This window comes from Artemia sp. Qi Xiang Cuo, chromosome 20 (assembly GCF_049724085.1).
Source record: "Artemia sp. Qi Xiang Cuo chromosome 20, ASM4972408v1, whole genome shotgun sequence".
Lineage (NCBI taxonomy): Eukaryota > Metazoa > Arthropoda > Branchiopoda > Anostraca > Artemiidae > Artemia > Artemia sp. Qi Xiang Cuo.
In genome coordinates, this window is record NC_142813.1 from 1,055,447 (window position 1) to 1,076,942 (window position 21,496).

The 21,496-nt window shown below is 36.1% G+C and overlaps 1 protein-coding gene across 2 annotated transcripts in view; it reads right to left on the reverse strand.

The window, feature by feature from the left end:
- The window catches only part of LOC148939747 (uncharacterized), a 241,434-nt gene that overhangs the window by 149,963 nt on the left and 69,975 nt on the right, over nucleotides 1-21,496 (reverse strand). For both annotated transcript variants that reach the window (XM_089106283.1, XM_089106282.1), the window contains exon 9: nucleotides 6,055-6,192. In XM_089106283.1, coding sequence (XP_088962409.1) covers nucleotides 6,055-6,192 — 138 coding nt within the window. The remainder of the gene's footprint in view (nucleotides 1-6,054; nucleotides 6,193-21,496) is intronic.

Consider the following 21,496-nt stretch of genomic DNA (forward strand, 5'->3'; position numbering starts at 1 on the left):
TAATCCTCATAAAATATACCCAAGTATGATTAAAATATGATACTTTAGAAACAATTTGGGTTATATATTTGCACATTGAGGCGGCGGAGGGGGGGGGGGTTTACAGTGCAACAGGTCTGCATGCAAAATGTTTTAGCTACATATATTCTGTTATTATGAAATAAGAATTGTTTTCTGACTTCACACTGTCCAAATAATTCACCCCCGCCCCCCTAATGTGCAAATATATAGCTCAAATTATATATTTCCCATCTATTCTGTCACTTCGCTTTGTCTGTTCTCACGCTAAGTTGAAAGAAACTAGCGAAAGAAACTGGTTCGGAGTGCGTCAATGTATGAACAACTTAACGATAGGTGGTATATCATACAAGTACCGAAATCCAATAGCGTATGACTTTGAAGATAGTTCCAAAAAGAATGAGAAAGATATATCTTTTCAAAGATATAGTGTAGCTATAACTGTAATAACTGTAAATATGACAGAAACAGTAGCAAATACGGCTAGTGAGACAGGACTCACGATCAGTATCCTCAAAACAAAGTATCGTTCAACCAAAGAGAACACTTGTATATACCTCAGTGGAGAACCTATTAAGAGGCTGGTAGAGTTCAAATGCCTAGGGTCATCGATAGATGCTAAAGGTAGAGCCACTAGTGAGATTCAAGGCCACAAGGGTTAGCAAAGCGTGGTCTTCTTCGGCCAGGTCCGTAAACAATTTTGGACTGAAAGGGAAACCAACCTCGTGACGAAGCTCAGCATGAGTGCGTTCAATTTTGTCATATGGATGTGAGACCTGGGCCCTCAAGGCGGAGGAAGAGCGTCAGCTCTTCCTTTCTATATATCCTACACAGCCATTGATGGCGCATGGGGCGTATGTGTTTGTGTTTTTATCCTTTAATACTCCCCTCGTGAGGCTTCTCCTTGTTTGTACCTACCTGTATAAATATTGACATTAAAATTTTTCGGAAAGAGTAAAGGGCCTTTCAAAGGAGGGGCCTGAACTCCGCTTCACCCAAAAGTTGTTTATAGGTCCAAATTTTTTGAACGTTCCTTGGGAAACCTTCGGACCTATCTTAGAAAATCCCCCATTATTCTCCCTATGTATGGCATATACAGCCATTTTTGGCCACACACATGCTCAGATCTTGTCATATCTATTTAGATGTGGGTTCTCCAAAGATATGTTTATGCCAATGTACATATTAATTAGAGAGAAAGAAAACTACTAAGTAGCAAATAATTTTTCTTCTTCTAGTGTTTGTGATACAACTCGCATAACATTGGCTAAGTTGCAGAGACTTATCAAAGATAAATTACGACAAGATGGAATCAAGCTTTTTAATCCTCCATATTCTTCTGCGGTAAGTTAATTGATTTAATTTTTGTTGTTTGGAAAGTTTCCTTAGCTGGTAAGGTATTATAATCACCAAGAGATACCGTCAGAAACTTTTGACGTAAAATGTCTACAGGCCATTAGCGACATACGGCTCGCGTCAAGAATAAAAAACCGACGGCAGATGAAAGTGTACGGATAAAAGCGTGACGTTTCCACCATGATCAAGAAAAAACATCTCAAATGGCTTGGTCAAATAATGAGGCGTCCGGAAGAGACCCTGATATGCCAGGTACTACTAGCAGCCCCCGTTTCCTCATGGAAGAAAAAACCACGTCTGCTGATGAAATCATAAGTCGAAATACAAGTCGAATAACGACGTACTACTAGCAGCCCTAATGAGGTACTACTAGCAGCCCCGCTTCCTCATGGAAGAAAAAACCACGTCCGCTGATGAAATCATAAATCGAAATATAAGTCGAATAACGACGTGGCATAACGTCGTTAGAAAGGATGTCGAACCACTTGGGGCATTCCGAAAGCATGGTCACAAGTGGGACAGGGCGTGGCTGGAGATTATTTGACCACTCACAGAAGACAGAACTCAATAGAAGCATTTACTCCAGCAGCTTCTTGATACCGAGTTGGGTATTAAGTAAGTTATAGTGTAGCGTATCAAGCTACACTAGCTTGATACGCTAATATATAGTGTAGCTGAATAGCCTATGTAGTGTAGTTATAGTGTAACTGAATAGCCTGCGTCTCGTCTTAAGTAAGTAAGTAAGTTATAGTGTAGTGTATCAAGCTACACAAGCTTGATACGCTAATATATAGTGTAGCTGAATAGCCTATATAGTGTAGTTATAGTGTAGCTGAATAGCCTGTGTCTCGTCTTAAGTAAGTAAGTAAGTTATAGTGTAGCGTATCAAGCTTGGTACGCTAATATATAGTGTAGCTGAATAGCCTATATAGTGTAGTTATAGTGTAGCTGAATAGCCTGTGTCTCGTCTTAAGTATGTAAGTAAGTTATAGTGGAGCGTATCAAGCTATACAAGCTTGATACGCCAATATATAGTGTAGCTCAATAGCCTATATAGTGTAGTTATAGTGTAGCTGAATAGCCTATGTCTCGTCTTAAGTATGTAAGTAAGTTATAGTGTAGCGTATCAAGCTACACAAGCTTGTTACGCTAATATATAGTGTAGCTGAATAGCCTATATAGTGTAGTTATAGTGTAGCTGAATAGCCTGTGTCTCGTCTTAAGTATGTAAGTAAGTTATAGTGTAGCGTATCAAGCTACACAAGCTTGATACGCTAATATATAGTGTAGCTGAATAGCCTATATAGTGTAGTTATAGTGTAGCTGAATAGCCTGTGTCTCGTCTTAAGTATGTAAGTAAGTTATAGTGTAGCGTATCAAGCCACACAAACTTGAGACGCTAATATATAGTGTAGCTAAATAGCCTATATAGTGTAGTTATAGTGTAGCTGAATAGCCTGTGTCTCGTCTTAAGTATGTAAGTAAGTTATAGTGTAGCGTATCAAGTTACACAAGCTTGATACGCTAATATATAGTGTAGCTGAATAGCCTATATAGTGTAGTTATAGTGTAGCTGAATAGCCTGTGTCTCGTCTTAAGTAAGTAAGTAAGTTATAGTGTAGCGTATCAAGCTACAAAAGCTTGGTACGCTAATATATAGTGTAGCTGAATAGCCTATATAGTGTAGTTATAGTGTAGCTGAATAGCCTGTGTCTCGTCTTAAGTAAGTAAGCAAGTTATAGTGTAGCGTCTGGCAACTTTTTTTAGAGTGTAAAAAATTTGGAAGAAAATTGGGTATCTGGTGTCATTAATTGCATATCCAATAAGATAAAAGGTGAAATATTGACAAGTAAGTAATATCATATGAAATATTATTATAGTAAAATTAAATATAAGTAAAAAATATTTATAATTAAATACTGAAAATGATAATTAACCAAAAATATTATTTTCACGAATTGTTTAAAGCCAAAATCCACTCTGTGCAAAATACGCCCTGGCTAGTTTGGTAAAACATCAGCAAGTTAAGCAGGTTAATGGTATGCATAAAACTTACCATTAACTTGATAAGTTTGCGGACTTTAAGATGGTTAACGTTCTCCTTAGCAAAACTTAAGAAATGTATTTTTTTTAATTCTGAAGGCATAAAACTATAATATATCTTCTATTCGTTTCATACATAGCTTAGTAGCACATAGCATGAATATACACATTCATAGTAGAAATTTGTTAACGTATGGCATAATAGATAGTTCCAGATGGTAAGCTTAAACTACTAGCGCCATCAAACGGTTTGGCACTTCGGCGATTTAGCATGAAAAAAGGGAATTAAAAACTACTAGCGTCAATTATAGTTTAGCGACAAGAATAGACCCTGGACTTGAAAAAAAAAACTCAGAAAGGTCTTTTGAAGTGCCTACCTCTGTCCCTTCACCGTCTAAAAGGCACTGGCTGTCAATTAATTTAGTTACAGGAATAGACTCTGGGCTTGAAAAAAAAACTTAGAAAGGCCTTTTGAAGTGCCTACCTATGTCCCTTCATCGTCTAAAAGGCACTGTCTGTCAATTAGTTTAGTGACAGGAATAGACCCTGGTCTTTAAAAAAAAAACTCAGAAAGGTATTTTAAAGTGCCTACCTCTGTCCCTTCACCGTCTAACAGGCACTGATTGTCAATTTTTTTAGTGACAGGAATAGACCCTGGACTTTGAAAAAAAAAGCTCAGAAAGGTCTTTTGAAGTGCCTACCTCTGTCCCTTCACCGTCTAAAATGCACTGGTTGTCAATTAGTTTAGTGACAGGAATAGACCCTGGGCTTTGAAAAAAAAACTCAGAAAGGTCTTTTGAAGTGCCTACCCCTGTCCCTTCACCGTCTAAAATGCACTGGTTGTCAATTAGTTTAGTGACAGGAATAGACCCTGGGCTTTTAAAAAAACTCAGAAAGGTCTTTTGAAGTGCCTACCTCTGTCCCTTCACCGTCTAAAAGGCACTGGCCATCCATTGGTTTAGCAACAGGAATAGAACCTCTGCTTCCCAAAAACCTCAGAAAGGTCTTTTGAAGTACTTTCCTCTATCCCTTCACCCTCTAAAAGGCATTGGCCGTTGAAGACTGGGGATAATTATGTTATAAATTAAAAGTTTCATAAATATATCTACATATCAAATGAAACACAATGAAAGTGTTTTGAGCCTCAAACCCTAACTCTATCCTGATTTATTGAGTTTTATAAAACTATTTCTTAAATTCTATTAAAAAGCCTTGATATGGCTTAAAATCCTGCAGAGATTATAGAAATTATGTTTTCAAAATCTGGAGTTAAAGAAAAAGAGATTTAAAAAAATACTATAGAACTAGAAATAAAAGTATTTAGAAAAGAAATATATCTCCAAAAAATATAAAAAAATCAATAAAAGATTACCGCATGTCAGGCTAATGTAACTAGATTGATTGTTTAAAATATAATACTATATATGATAATACAAATATAAATGTGATAACAATATATAGATAATATCTGTATATATGAAAAAAGAGTCCCTGTCAAAAATATTATATAGTATTATATTATAATACTATATATTATAATATATACTATATTATAATATATTATATTATAGAGACTTGATTAATCGTTTCCCTTGATAAACTTTTTTCTAATTAGTTGTTAACTAAACATATTTTCTTATCAAAACTAACAACTAAGTTAGATATTTTTCGTGAAAATTAAATAGGTACAGGCCTATCTTCCACGCAATTTTTTAAGTCATAGAAATAAGGATAGGGTCGAAATAGTAGCCCGGAAAAAAACCTTCCCATGATAAATTCTAGGCCTGAGACTCATTCCTCAAGTATTAATTATCCTAACTGAGCTAAGCCTCATCTAGAACTCTACCCTTATCTTAAATATGTTACATTTTATAATTTTATATTTTGTTAAATTATATCTTAATAGCAATAGCAGGCTTTCTAGGGACAGGGGGATCTTTAAAAGTATTCTTTGTTGTAGCTTCCTAACTGTGAAAACTTAATCAGCCATTATTTGTGACGTCACTTATTGATTAAGAACAATTTATCTTATTTTTAACATAAGTCATTATCAATTAGTTGATGGCACAGTCTTCAAAGATGGTTGTAACACGTTGTGCGTAATTAATTGCCCAAGAAAAATTATAGATAGAGCAATAAGTGGAATCTAGAATGTGTTGACTTACATTATAAACTCTATGAATCTTAATGCAATTAAGATTCATTAAGATTAGTGCAACTTTGTAAATTAGGAGCTTAAATCGCACAAACAAGAGGTGGCGGTTTTCACTCCATTTAAATAATTATAGTATAATGTAGTACATTATTATTATATTATTTTGCTAAAGAAAAATTTGAAATCAGCTGCAGTCTTTCTGGGTATAGCCAGGGGCGTCAACTCACGAAAATCAAGGGAGAGGAGGATCTTGTATTTTATTCTAGTTTTCTTCGAAAAAAATATATTTTTCAAAATAAATGGGGAGGGGCAGGCAACTGCCCCTTATCAGCCACCGCACTAACTGGCACCCCTAAGGAATACTGTATGTTTAAAGGTATTTGTCATTATAAACTTCACATGAGCGCAGTCTATACATCAAACTTCACATGAGTCATTATAAACTTCACATGAGCGCAGTCTAATCTTAATGAGCGATTTACCTTATTTATACACGTAGAACAAAACCAATTAGTAGATGGCACAGTTTTCAAAGGGGGTTGTAGGCAGCCTATATGATACCCGTCGTTACAGCTGTCACATAAAAGCATGGACTCTTCGTCATCAATTCTTATACATATCTAGCAAGAAAAAAAGAATAAAAAAAGTAGAAATGGAAGATAAAATGTAAAGAAGAATAAAATATATAAGTAAGATAAAAAGTGATAAGATTCATATTCTTTTATAAAATATAAAGAAATTTCATTGTCTTAAAATAATTCCTCGTTGTATTACCTTTTGTTATTTGTATAATGGAAAGCCATGTGGTTTTCGCCGTTATTTAGAAGAAGCAAATAAGCTGATGAGAAGAAGGGCAAAAGAGCAAGGCTGGTCTTTGCCCTGAGAAGAAGGGCAAAAGAACGGATATTTCGCCAGTACCTCAACAAGGCTTTCTCAGTGTTGAAAACGGGAAAGAGTTTAAATCAAAATAATTCTACAAAAAAAAAAAAAAAAAAATTAAGGCATTTGTATAATGTAGTCCCAACTACTAAAGTTGTTCACCCATTGACGCACTGTAGAACCAGTTTTTTTCGTTAGTTTCTTTTTAGCTTAGCGTGAGACAAGACAAAGAGAAGTGACAGAATAGACAGGAAATATATAACTTGGGCTATATATTTGCACATTAGGGGGGGGGGGTGTAAAGTATTCGGACAGTGTGAAGTTAGAAAACAATTCTTACTTCATAATATACAGAATAATTTTACCTAACACATTAGGCATGCATACCCACTGTACTTTACCCCCACCCTCCCCCCTAATGTGCAAATATATAGCCCAAATTTGTTTCTAAAGTATTATATTTTTATCATACTTAGGTATATTTCATTAGAATTGAGCGTCAAAGAAACAGGTTCTACTTAGATGGAGAATATTAGGCCGGGGCTATATAATACAAGTACTCTTTTAAATAACTGAAATACAAAGGGAACAAAAAAAATCAAACCAATATTTGCAATAAATACTTGAAGTAAAAAAAGAGGAATTATTACATAACCTATTCCTATCAAAAAATAGAAAAAACGAAGAAGCATAAACATATAATAAAAACAGCTGAAGAAACATTTAACATAATGTCGGAAAATAATTAAAATAACTAACTCTTGGCAAGTAGTTAATGCTGAAAAAAACTGTTGAAAAATATACCTTTTATTAGCAACCAATGCAAATTTTCGTTTAGCTTATTTAATCCCTTTGTGATTATGTATGACCGAGTTACAATTTTTAACACTAGATCCATTTTTTTAAGATCATTTTATAATTAAGATAATTTTCAAAGATCAATAATTTTTTGTGCTGCTAAAATTTTTAAGACTAAATAAATTGCTATCAATTCCTATACTCAAATTAATTTGTGACATATAATTGACAATGTGAAGGACTTTTAGAATGCCGTCTTTCATTTAGGTTTTATACACTTTACCCTGATACCAAAATTAGCTTATATTTTTTCCTTCATTTGATACATCATTTTACATCAACTTAAAGTACAGAAATGAAGCAAAAACATTTTTCCGTAAAGATATTATGGGCGGGTGCCCCCCTGCCCAGGCTTATAACCGCCACTGATTAAAGACTAATATCAGAGTAAAACAATTTCAATACATGATTTTAAAAACTTTCTCAGCCGATTTTCTTTGGAGAAAACAGTAAAATTATTGAGTTTGGGAAATAAATCCTTTGGATATATATGTCAATATATGATTCAAAATACAATTTAACGAATCAATTGCCCTGTTAGCTGCTAAATTTTCAAAATATGTGTTGTTTTTTTATTTATCTTTTATTTCAATGGCTTCCCTTGCCCATTGCGTAAAATGTCGTCCGTAATATTAGGACAGATTAGCCAGAAGAGTAATCAGAGGAATACTTACAGTCTCGGGTACCTGGAGTACCTACAGGTACCCGAAAGACCCGAAAAACACTGTTGAAAAATATACCTTTTATTAGCAACCAATGCAGATTTTCGTTTAGGTTATTTAATCCCTTTGTGAGTTTGTATGACCGAGTTACAATTTTTAACTGCATTTCGTCCTTTTTTACGTTATATTCACGCAGATTCCAAATTTGGCCCAATATAATAATCACTAACATTGTCGTTTCTTTACAACCCCCCTCACCCTTCCCCCATCAAAAAAAAAAATCAGCCTTAAGTTATTTTTTTGTCAGAAGTATGCGAGTCGCTTCATAGCAAATCAAATAACACCGTACTTTGTGACAACGAAGTGAATAAAGTCGTGGCTAACTACCAGGGTTTTTATGGATCAATTCCGCAAATTGTTAGGAATTTCTTCTCAAACCCGAAAGAGTTTGGTAAAATTTACGTCTAAAACCGAAACATCTTTGTTGAGTAAAGGATGCTATACACACCACTCCTTAGGCTGCCGCAAATTTTTTCTTTAAAAAAATTTAGAAAGCTCGGTACTGGTGCGTTATATATAACACACGAAAGAAGTCAAGTTTGGTTAATGCTAATGAAATAAAATAGGATGAACATATAATACTTTAGAAACAAATTTTGCCTATATATTTGCACATTAGGGGGGGGGGGGTAAAGAAAAGCATATATTAAACAAGTAACCTACCCTAGGTCCCTTACCCCCCCCCAAAACCCCAATAAACCATCGTTTACAAATTGTAAACTCCTTGAGAAACCACGCTTTGCATTCCATTTAACTCTTGCAAATAGGCGTTTAACGGGTTATGACGGGTTTCGTGACTGGTTTCCTGGATACAGTCTAAAGCGCTGTGTTATATATAATACACGGGTACCTAGAGCTCTCCACAGACCCGACAAATTTTAAAAAGTATTAATACCAAGTTAGTTTAAATCACAGTTTATGTAATTATCCAATATGATCTTTCCCTATCTCACCCATTATAAAAACCCGGACCGAGGTGCGAGTGCTCCAGAGAACGTTTTTGCAGATATAAACATAAGCGGCATTAGATATTTTCACGGGTAGACAAAGAATAATCACCTACGGAACAAGTACTGACAAAACCACTTGGCCGGCTCAACCAATAAGTGGACAATAAGTGCAGAAATAAGTGGGAGGAGCTTTTTGTACGCACCGAGAATGAAGAGCCAGAAATCATCTGCGGTAAACTTACTGGTATATTATATAAACTGTGGTTTAAATATTTCACCAAGGTCAAACGGCAGACCATTGTATTCACAGAAAATTTTTGAATCTGAAGATTGAGGTTCCTTATTTTTTTTCCCTACTTCCTTTGTCTCTTCACTCTTACTTCACCTGTTAATTTTGCTTCGTTATTATTTCTCTCTTTAGTATTTCATCTCCAAATTTAAGTGAATCGCTATTGAAAAAGATGTCCCTCAAATACAATACTTCAGAACTATGATACTCTGGAGAGCCAATTCTAAGAACACTATAAAGCAATGAAATAACTACTCCTTTCTTATGAAAACTGAATGGTATTCGTGAAAGCTCAGATGCCACGCTCCTCTAAACCACACTATTATTATGTTTTGACAATTTTAATGCTAAAAATTCACTTTTAAATATATCAAGCCCAATCCCTTCTTACTACTACTACTACTAACAACTCACCGCAGCACCAAGCCGCCTGAGGCCAACACAGCTACGCACGCTCCTCCTCCACCCCAGTCTATTCAAAGCCACCCGCCCACGAAGTTCCCATTTCCTTTAAATCTTTCTTTATGACGTCCTCCCACCCCAGACGGGGACGACCTGCTTTCCGTTTAGCCCTAGATGGTTGGCCGAAAAGAAAAATCTTCGGCAATCTGTCATCCTTCGTCCGCACAACGTGCCCTAGCCACCTTAGCCTTTCTTTCATTATAGCCCTAGAGAGTGGTATTGAACCATATTTTTCGTACAGCCTATTGTTTGAAATACGGTCAGTCAGCCGGGTACCCAGAAAAATCCTTAAGCAATTTCTCTGGAAAATATTTAGTAAATCTTCATCCACTTTTCCGGAGCGTCCATGCTTCAGAGCCATATTTGACCACTGTCATCACTGTAGCTTCTAATATTCTAATCTTGGTTTGCAGACTTATCTTCCTATTCTTCCAGACTTTTTTTAACTGTGAAAAAATACCCTGAGCCTTGGCTATTCTATATTTAACATCTTCACTGCTCCCACCATCTTTACTAATAATACTACCAAGGTAAGTGAAGCTACCCACCTGATCAATCTTTTCAATGCCCAACGTCACCTTTTCATCTTAACTTATTCCTAGCCTTAGTGACTTAGTCTTCATAACATTAATTTTCAAACCAATTCTAGCACCCTGAACCCGCAAAACCTCTAAAACCTCATTGATTTTGCTTCTTAGAAATCCCTTCTTAGAAGATTCTAAAGTGTAGAATAAGTGACAAAAAACAAAAATGGCTGCAAATTACAAGCAAACCCGTCTTTTAAAGCAAATTTTTAGGGCCTAATTGCGAAGATGGACGCACGAGGACGCTTGTTCGTCTGCGAGTCGACTTTTCGACCAACCGATTTTTAATTATTTTTTTTGTTAGTGTCATTTATTTAATTTTTTCGTTTCAATTCATTTAAAACTAAATTGAAAATTTTTTTGTTAGGGCAAGGTTCATAGTTTTTTGGTTTATTTTTTTTAATTATTATTATTTGTTGTTCCTTTGTTTATAGTTAATTATTAGTTAGTCGAAAATTGTATGTGCCCGCCTAGTCGCAAATGCTTTTGCGACTGTGTATCTTTCTTGGGGCGGGCATTGGAATATTAGTTAAATCTATTTTGATTTTAAATGAAATGAACTGAACTGAACTGATGTGTAACTGTCTGAGCTCTGTAAACTGGTTCGCCTTCCCAAGACTCTAGGCGGGCGTGCCTCTCCAAAAACAAAAACACAAGTGTTTGAATTACTTCCATGGGGAGCCATAGTTACTCCCGCCGTTTACCAACACCATAAACTCCTGGGAGCTTAAAGTGCCTGGGAGCACATACCTCCCAGGAAGTTCCCATGTTGCCCAGTTCGCCTGCGATTTGAGGGGACTTGTAGGTCATGTGTCAATCCTAAAACTCGGTCGTTCGCCTGAGACTTTGGCTCTCAAATTTCTATTCACTTCGACCAAATTGATTTTAATTCAAAACAGATATGCCAACTTTGATCCGAAACAAAAGGAAAATATTCACTACTAAGAAGGCCGGCTGACTGACCGTATTTCAAAGAGTAGGCTGTACCAAAAGTGTGGTTCGATCCCGCTTTCCAGGGCTATAATGAGAGAAAGGTTGAGATGGCTAGGGCACGTTCTGCGGTGAAGGATAAGAGATTGCCAAAGTTTATCCTTTTCAGCCAGCCGTCTAGGGCTAAACGAAAAGCCGGTTGTCCATGGCTGGGGTGGGAGGATGTCATAAAGAAATATTTTAAGAAAATGGGAACTTCCTGGGAGGGCGTAAAGAGGGAAGCTTTGAACATATTGGGCAGGAGGACCGTGCGTAGCTGCGTTGGCCACAGGCAGTTTGGTACTGCGGTGGGTTGTTAGTAGTAGTAGTAGTAGAAGAAGGAATTTTGCCACTCGGCATCTTTTCGTCCGGGCAATTTTGCAATTGAGAGGGTAGCAATTGATTAGCAACATCAGACAATCGATCCAAAATAAAAGCAAGCCAAATATTCACTACTTAGTTGTGAATACTGTTTTAATGCTCCAACAAACCGAAGCTTTTTTTTTATTTTTTCACTGAAAACACAAAAAGGCATTTTTCAACGACAGTATCTGAAAAGAATAGCTACTTATAAAAATTTAGAGGGGGGATATATAATTTATGGAAGAAAAATGTCTAGAGGATATAAAAAAATCAGACATGGGGTTATTTTGGTGGTAAAAGCTTGGAGATGGAGACTGATTATGATGCTCATTTTTTGGAAATATATGATGAACAATGCTAGGGAGATTTCCTCTGTTCTTCTAAGAAGCTTCCTATCCCTCGGCATGCAAGTATAAGTGAAGATTACGATTGAGGGTACTTTCAAGTGTCATCTCTGATTTATATCTGATAAACAGTATCTGAATTTCTCTGTTAAGAAGTAGGTGTTAAATTTTTATCATCAAACAATCGTAAAAGCGCGTCGATTTGTTTTTGATCCGCTTCAGCCACTTCTTCCTTTGAAGTTCTCAATATCGCACAATGGTGTCATCTACCATACCAGCCCGTGCGAAAATTCGCAGAAGAAATAAACTAAAGCCAGTTGCATACCGTACTAACAGATTCAGCTTCAGTTCAATGAATTAACCAGATATATTCTTGGTCTTCTTTTTTTTTCGCAAGTGTTTATAGAAAGTTTAAATGAAATGTTCCAGTGTGCAATTACTTTTAGCGTTGATATGTAAAGAACAAAACCGTTTTGTGATTTTTTTTTTTTTTTTTTTCTGTGTCACCTAAAAGCTGTCTTAGCATGACATGACACCTTACCTGATTCTTATATCCGACTACCAAAGCGATATTCTTGTATATCTAACTGAAAGCGAAATTCTTACGTCTTCCAAGAAAACTTCAAAAGAAAAACAAAGACGCCTTAGAATTGTTATTTAGCACAAAATGTCATTACGTTTTTTTCTACGATTAAATGAACAAGAAACTTTTATCTGTTCTAAAAACACTTTTTTAGGCGGGAAAAATTGTAAATTCTCAGGCTAAAATATATAATTCTTGTACCTTTTTTTACAACTGTTTATAACTTTAAAATGAAATGTTCTAACGTTTAGTTATTATTATATTATTAAATATAATATATGTAATAATAATATATAGAATATAACATATAATAGTATTTAATAGTCTAATTATTATTAATGTTTGCTTGTAAAAAACAATACCCTTTTGTGTTTTGATTTATGTGCCTAGGACAGTTGTTTTGATAAACTAATTCTTTTTCTAAAATATGACTACCAAAAAAATATATAATATATATTTTTATATATGTTTCTCTAGTTGAAACCAAAATTATTTGGTTAAACCATTCCAAAGATATAAAAAAGTGGCTAAACTAAAATTTTACCGAGAAAATAATTTTGGTTTCAATTAGAGAAACAAGTATATATTTTTTTGGTAGTCATATTTTAGAATATTTTTTAAAACATCTATCATGGCGAGGGATAGGATTTAATAACATAATGATAATTATACGTTAGAAAATTGTATTTCAAAGTTATAAACAGTTGTATAAAAAGGAACAAAAACTTTTTGCAAGATTGAATTTTACACGCATTATCAAACAGTTCGTGGTAACGAAGTGTAAGTAAGGAGCGACCCGGCTCAATGGTAACCGAAACTCTGGACAACGGTATTTTGATACAAATAGATACACCAAAAGAATCATATTTTAATGCTGATTTCAAATATATAAGTTTCGTCAAGTTTAGTCCTACCGATCAAAAGTTACGCGCCTGAGAAAATTTGGCTGATTTTCGAAAAAAGAGGGAAACATCCCCTAAAAATTAAAGAACCTTAATGAAAATCACACCATCAGATTCAGCGTATCAGAGAACCCTACTGTGGAGGTTTTAAGCTCCTATCTACAAAAATGTGGAATTTTGCATTTTTTGCCACAAGAAAGATCACGGATGCGTGTTTATTTTTTATTTATTTTTTTCCCAGGGGTGATCGTATCGACCCAGTGGCCCTAGATAAATCGTGGGAGGGCTCATTGGAATGGAAATTAAAAGTTCTAGTGCCCTTTCTAAGTGACCAAAAAAAATGGAGGGAAACTAGGCCCCCTCCCACGCTCATTTTTTTCCCAAAGTCACCCGATCAAAATTTTTAGATAGTAATTTTGTTCAACATGTTCGAAAATATTACAAGTATATCATTCAGGATTCCTTAATACCCCTACGTTCGCGGGGGGAGGGCTGAAAATTATGAACTTTGCCCAATGTTAACATATAGTATTGGTTATTTGGATGTATACAGACCTTTTCAGGGGAGATTTTTTCTGGTAGTGGGGGGGTCAGGGGTTATGTGGGAGGATCTTCCCATGAAGGAAGTTTTCATGGGGGAAGGGACATTGCTATGAAGGGGACGCCGGACTTCCCAGCATTATTTAAAAAAAGATCAGAAATTAAATATAAAAACAAGTTGTTCAACTGCAACAGGAGCAACATCGAAACTTAAAACAAAAAGAAATTATTACTTATATGATTGGGTTCGCCCCCTAGTCAATGCCTCGCTCTTCAGGCCAAAGATATTTTAGTACTTTCATAACAGCTATTTATTCTAATTAACGACTTTTGTGAATAAGTGGTCATTTTTAAAGAATTGGAACAAAATTCGAACTTTAGCTTAAAGAGCAAGGTATTGACTAGGGGGCAAACCCCCTAATATACGAATTAAAAATACATGGATATAGAAGTTCGTTACGTAAGTTAATTCGTAAGTTACGTATATTTATTACTAATAAAAACGCTCGTAAATAAAATTAAACAAGTTTCGAGAAAGCCATTTAACCAAATAAAAGTAAATTAATATGCAAATTTTGTTTTAATTATTCATGTACGATGAGCCAAGATCAAAACATGCATTTTTTCAAAAACGTTCAAAAATTAAATAAAAAAAACAATTTTTTTAACTGAAAGTAAGGAACGACGTTAAAATTTAAAACGAACAGAAATTATTCCTTATATGAAAGGGGATGTCTCCTCCTCAACGCCTCACTCTTTACGCTAAAGTTTGACTTTCTCACAACTCTATTTTTTAAACAATAAAAACCTTTTGGTATCGCGTTAAGGTCTTATATTTAGTTGCTGTGATATTACAATACTTCAATGCACAATACAAGGTTTTTATTGTTTGAAAAAATAGAGTTGTGAGAAAGTCAAACTTTAGCGTAAAGAGCGAGGCGTTGAGGAGGGGACATCCCCTTTCATATAAGGAATAATTTCTGTTCTTTGTAATTGTGCATATAATGTATATATATATATATATATATATATATATATATATATATATATATATAATGAATGAATGCATTTATTACCCATCAATTAAAAACAGATGGAGCACAACAAAAGACAAGAAAAAACGCAAAAACACTAATTCCTCTGAAACAAAAAAAAAAAAAAACCAAACATAACAACCAACAGCTTATGCCAACTACTGCTGGAGAATCATAGCCCAGGGATGGGCCTTAAGTGTCAAATTATATCGAGTAATCTGCGCTAGGATAGCTTCTTCAGGATTCATGATGCCGTACCGATGCGAAACATATCGATTGCTTGTCCATGGTGGTAAACGCAACAAAAACTTTGCTTACTTGTAGTACACTGAACGCAATTTCAGTCTATCTGTAGCCGTAAATATACGCCAGAATGGGCTGAGGTACAAATAATGAGGCACAACCATAGCATTGTACACCCGGGCCAGCAGACGACGGTCAAACTTCCGCTTATTTGCCACAATACGGCTATACGTAAATGAAACCCGCTTCTGAAAATGAGAAAGCAGTAACCGCCGCGTCTCTAGTATTGACCGTCCAATAGGAAGGCCCAGATATACAATGCCACCGGCGAGCCCAACAGTAGAAACACCAATTGTGATGCTTCGACCAGCATCAGATTTCGAATTAAACAGCAGTACTTCAGACTTGTCGGCATTAAACTGAAGTCCAATCTGAGCATACTCTTGTTGTAGTCGAGTAAAATTATCTTCTAGTCCTTGCAGAAAGCGGCTCAGGTTCAGTACATCGTCCGCATAACCAATCAAAGATAAATCAACACCGCGCAGAATGTAAGTCATAAGTGACTTCGATTGCGGCTTTACGATACTGTTATTAAATGCTGTCGGTGACGAAATGGCACCTTGTCTGACCCCCTTCTTTACCGGAAGAAGGGGATTACCACGCGGAGAAACAGCAACATCATTCAACAGGCTAGAGCACTCACTCGCTGGTAAAGGAAGTTTAAGGTCCGCTTTTAGATTTTCATACATGTCAGCCAGTGGGGCTAGAGAGCAGGGATCGACACCGGCCAAACCCATATCCAGTATAATCTCCTCGTGGAGAAGCGAATCAAACGCGCGCCTTACATCATGAGTGGCTAAAGCGATGCTTTCACCGCGGTCTTCTGCGTCAACTAAAGCGGATACTAAAGCAGAAAGAGCATGGCCGCACCCGAGGCGTGACTGAAAACCGAACTGATGGGCCTGAACTGTACATTTAGTACGGAGCTCCTCAATACTCAGATTTTCAAATATTTTACAAAAAACAGTTGAAACCGTTATTGGGCGAAAAGACGAACAATCGGAAGGAGGTTTATTTTTCTTTGGGATAGGAGTCAGACATCCAATTGAAAAAGAATAAGGCACAATTCCCAAATTAAATATCATTTGGTAAAGGAGGACCAAATGCTCAATAAACATACCCCCACACAACGACAAATGTTGTGCAGAAATCCCGTCATATCCTCTAGACTTTTTTTTCTTCAGTTTCCCAATTGCAGAAATAATCAGACTCTTTGTAATACTCGGTCCCGGACTAGATGCATGCTCAAAGAAATCTTGGAGTCTCGCTTTATAACTATTTTGAAGATGGGGATCCTGAGCAGAAAATTCTTTTTTATAATGCTCAATCCATGAAGAAAGTGGTATAAGAGACGGGGTTTGACTTGGCGCTTCTTTCACAAGACTAGACCACAGCTTATTAGGCCGCGACCAAACTTCTTCCGAACAAGACGAAATAATCGAATTCCGATGCAAAGAGAGCTGCTTTGCAAACTGACGTTTCGTATAGATGTACAGTTTTCTCAGCCACCCATCCCGCGGCTTATCTGCTTCAATCCAGACCGAGAGCCAAAATTTAGCAGAAAAGCAAGCAGTGCGCAAAGGACTAGTAGTTGACCAACCGGGCTCTTCGGTTCCAGGTTTTACTCACCTAATGGGTACCGCCGATTTTTCTGCAAGGGATAGGGCATGAGTAAGTTAACTACAATATAGATTCAGCCGGAATCGAGAATACCGCATATTCTGTTTTGAACTCCGCATTAATAAATCAAACGGTACGCGAATTTTCGCCAGAATTTCATTACACGCATTCTGGAAGAGATCAAATGACGCCCTATCCCAATCACTAATATAAAACACAGATCGCTTTTTAGCAAACGGGATAAAAGAAGGACCGACATCATCAAACCGAGCACTAAAAAACAGAGGAAAATGATCTGACGTAAAACTAGAATCACTAACACCAACTTCCACAATAGTTACAGATCGCGTGTGACAAACATGGTCTAAATTAGATGTGCTACCCGAATTATGGACGTAAGTAAAACTCTTATTCTTCGGCGCAACCAAGTAATCATCATCAAACAGACCGGAGATAATACTTGGACGAACAGAATCACCAGAAGAATTAAGTGAGTCAGTTAGGTCACAATTAAAGTCACCAGTCACGATGCAGCATAAGCCCTGCTCTTTTATTTTTCCCAAGCACTTAGATAAACGAGCGACACTAATGGCAAAAAGTCTCTCAGAAAGGTCATCGCGATAGTTCGTGGGTAAGTATACATTCAGCACAACCACATTCTGGATTCTAACCGCTAAAAAGTCACTTGCTGAATCAAAGACAGAAGAAGTAAAACATGACTTCACGTAAGTCGCTAGACCACCACAAGGCCTGCCATGAGACTGAGAGCGGCGCGCAGCAACCGAGAACACTTTGTGATTAGTTGATAGTTCCAAAAGGCTCAGGCTCAAAGTGTTTGCAAAATGTTCTTGAATACACACTATGTCACACTTCGATAAAAAGTCCTTCAAAAACACAGACCGACTTAACAGATTTCCATTTATATTCCACGAGGCAATCGCATAAGAGGCTAAGTGTCCTCGATTCATTTCTTCGCTGGGGTAGGTCTATTTGAAGGGCACCGAACACTGTAACATGTATGACCTCTTTTTTTGCATGTGATACAGAACATATCGTTGTTGCACTTATTGCCCTTACTAGATACGTGGTCAGTGCCACCACAGCGGCCACAGATGGGAGATGTGGCGCAATCTGCCGCCACATGACCGAGTCCATGACAGGAGTAGCAACGTTTCGGTAGGAAATTAAATTCCTCGGCAGGCAGCTTCTCGTAGCCAACGCGGACGGAGTCCGCGAGAAAACGGTCTAGATTCTTTCTGGATTCAAAGTACACCTTGAATACTTTCGAATGTTCGTATTTTCCTATTTCCACTGCTTTTACGGCATTTGGGACAATAGTTTCGACATCCGTGTGGGACATACTATTTGGGACTCGTTTTAGAACTCCGATGAACAAGCGCTCCTTCAGTGACGCTGTAACCGTGGGTGTCCTAGACCTCATATTTTCCATAATCTTCTCTGCAGTCGCCCTCGACTTGACGTAGAGCTTCCAGTCCTGTTTAGTCTTGCGAAGTTCGCTAATGTCGTCAGAATTTGGACATAAACTATCCACGAAACCCTTACGAGCAATTGGGTTGTCTAGAGTCTCTGGTAGGTCTTTCAGTACAACGGCATAGGATGGCTTAGTACTGACATGAGCATGACCACTATTGATAGAGACACTGTTGATAGAAACTTCAGTAGTTGCAGACATACTCGGAACAGCGTAGCTTTGGGCTGAGACGAAGTTCCGGAACTCTAGGCACAAGTCATTTACTTTGCGCGAAAGAGTCGCTGTAACTTCACCAGGAATAGAGGGTATTTCATCCGGCTCATATATGACGAACTTCGGTAGCTGGACATTATTCTTATCACAGTAATCCAACACTTTCAGAATGTCCGCAAACGTATCCGCTTTCTTCTGCCTATCCGTTTGGCGGGTAGACATCTGTCCCTCGGACCAAATACACTTCTTTGCTTCATTAATTTTCTCTTCAGGAAAAAATCCGCAACCAGTTTGGATAATGTCAGCAGACGTATTTCCTGTACTCCTTGCCCGTATAGCAAAATTTAAAACCGCATTCAGGACTAGTCGATCGGGCGGCATCTTCGTACGAAATGAAATACAGCTCGGCAACGAAGGAACCTAGGAACAAGGGAAGTGTAAGGACCCCCTCAACTGTCCCCCGCAATTTACGGGTAACTTAATACCGGCGGGTACAATACGTCGCTTGCGGGAGGTTCCTTCCCCTCTTCTGCTAGTTCCCAGTACACTTCTTAACGATAAAGAATCAAAAAATGGCACAATATAAAATTTAAACTGTAGATGGCGTGCCAATCTACCCGAGAAATAAAGATGGCGCTGGTGAGAATACCCAGTGAAGAGGGCTTATTCTATCAATTTGAGAAGGTCATACAAATACTAAATGACAAAAAAAAAAAACTAATTTTAGATTATAAAAAACAACAAGAAAAGACCTCAAAAAAGTTCAGAAACTTTATCCAAGTTACCAGCCAAGATGCAAACTCAGATACAACAGCCTTGAATATACTATAGATGACGTATATATATATATATATATATATATATATATATATATATATATATATATATATATATATATATATATATATATATATATATATATATATATATATATATATATATATATATATATATATATATATATATATATATATATATATATATATATATATATATATATATATATATATATACATATATATATATAGAGAGAGAGATATAGAGTGAGAGATAGCATATATATATATATATATATATATATATATATATATATATATATATATATATATATATATATATATATATATATATATATATATATATATATATATATATATATATATATATATATATATATATATATATATATATATATATATATATATATATATATATATATATATATATATATATATATATATATATATATATATATATATATATATATATATATATATATATATATATATATATATATATATATATATATATATATATATATATATATATATATATATATATATATATATATATATATATATATATATATATATATATATATATATATATATATATATATATATATATATATACAAGTGATAAATTAAGAGAGGAAATTGGGACAATATTTGGGGGCACCCACCCGCCCAGAGTCTCGGGCATGTGACCCAAAAATTTGAAAAATTTGTGAAAAACTGAAATTTTCTCAGAATGTGGAGCTGAGCTTGGGCAACGAATAGGTACTATTTGAAAGATAAAGATGGCTTTAAACGATTGTATGCCTGTTATTTCAAGCAAATTAATGGTCCTATGTCAATTCTATATTCTTAGTCAACCTTCTTAAGAACAAAGGCGGGCGTGCCTAGTTCGCCTCACATTACAGGCAATATAACGGCCTTATGTCAATTTTAAATTATTGGTCAACATGCCTTCAGACTCTAGGCAGGCATGCCTTTCCAAAATAACAAACACATATGTGTCCAATAAGAGAGTCATGCATACTCCCGCCATTTACCCGTGCCCCAGCCATTTAAACACTTGCCTCTCAATTACTTGGACTATCAGTCTTGGCTTTTCTCTGTCTGCAATTAGCCATGTCTTGATGCAACCTATGCAACCTACTGCAAAACACTTGATAACTTCAATTCAAAATAATTAAAATATTTAAGATATATATATATATATATATATATATATATATATATATATATATATATATATATATATATATATATATATATATATATATATATATATATATATATATATATACATACATGCGTGTATTTAAAAACAAGTGGCCATATACACAAAAACAAATAAATAAAAACAATAAGGAAAGAACAATAACACTCAACAAATTTAAATTACAGCTTCTTTCCGCGCCATCTAACTATTCACTATAAAACAACCTAACGTAATAATTAGGACCCACGAAGTAGTCCCCAAAACACCCGGGAGCAGCGGCACATCCCCATGAAAAAATATATCCCTAAAATTCGCCGAACTTTGGCATCTACTCAGAGAATGGTCCATCCCATCCCCAAACTCCCTAGAGAGGGGCAGGCACGCCTACTTCCCGAGCCATTCTCATCATAAGACTCCCAGTAGCCTTTACGCAGTGGTATGCAATTTGCCCGCGCCTGCAACCAATACTTAAGGGTTCTCAACGGTAGGTTCAGCTTCAAATAAAACTTCTCCCCATACACATCTTTAATCTGTCTTTAAAAATGCAGGCTACTAGACTTTTCCAGACCCGTTAGCCAAACCTGAACCTCTTGGTCCCGAAGGCGCGATGCAAATTTACCGAAAAAATCTTCAGGTTTGCCTAGATGACTCTGCCCCTCATTCCATGCCCATGATAAACCAGCATTATCCAACAGTGCTTTAACTTGTTTCGGCCATGCTGCCTTTTTGGTAAAACTCAACATCTCTGTGCAGGCCGCTTTTGCCTGGCGGTTATCAGGTAAGCGCGTAACTTGTAGCCAAAACTTAATC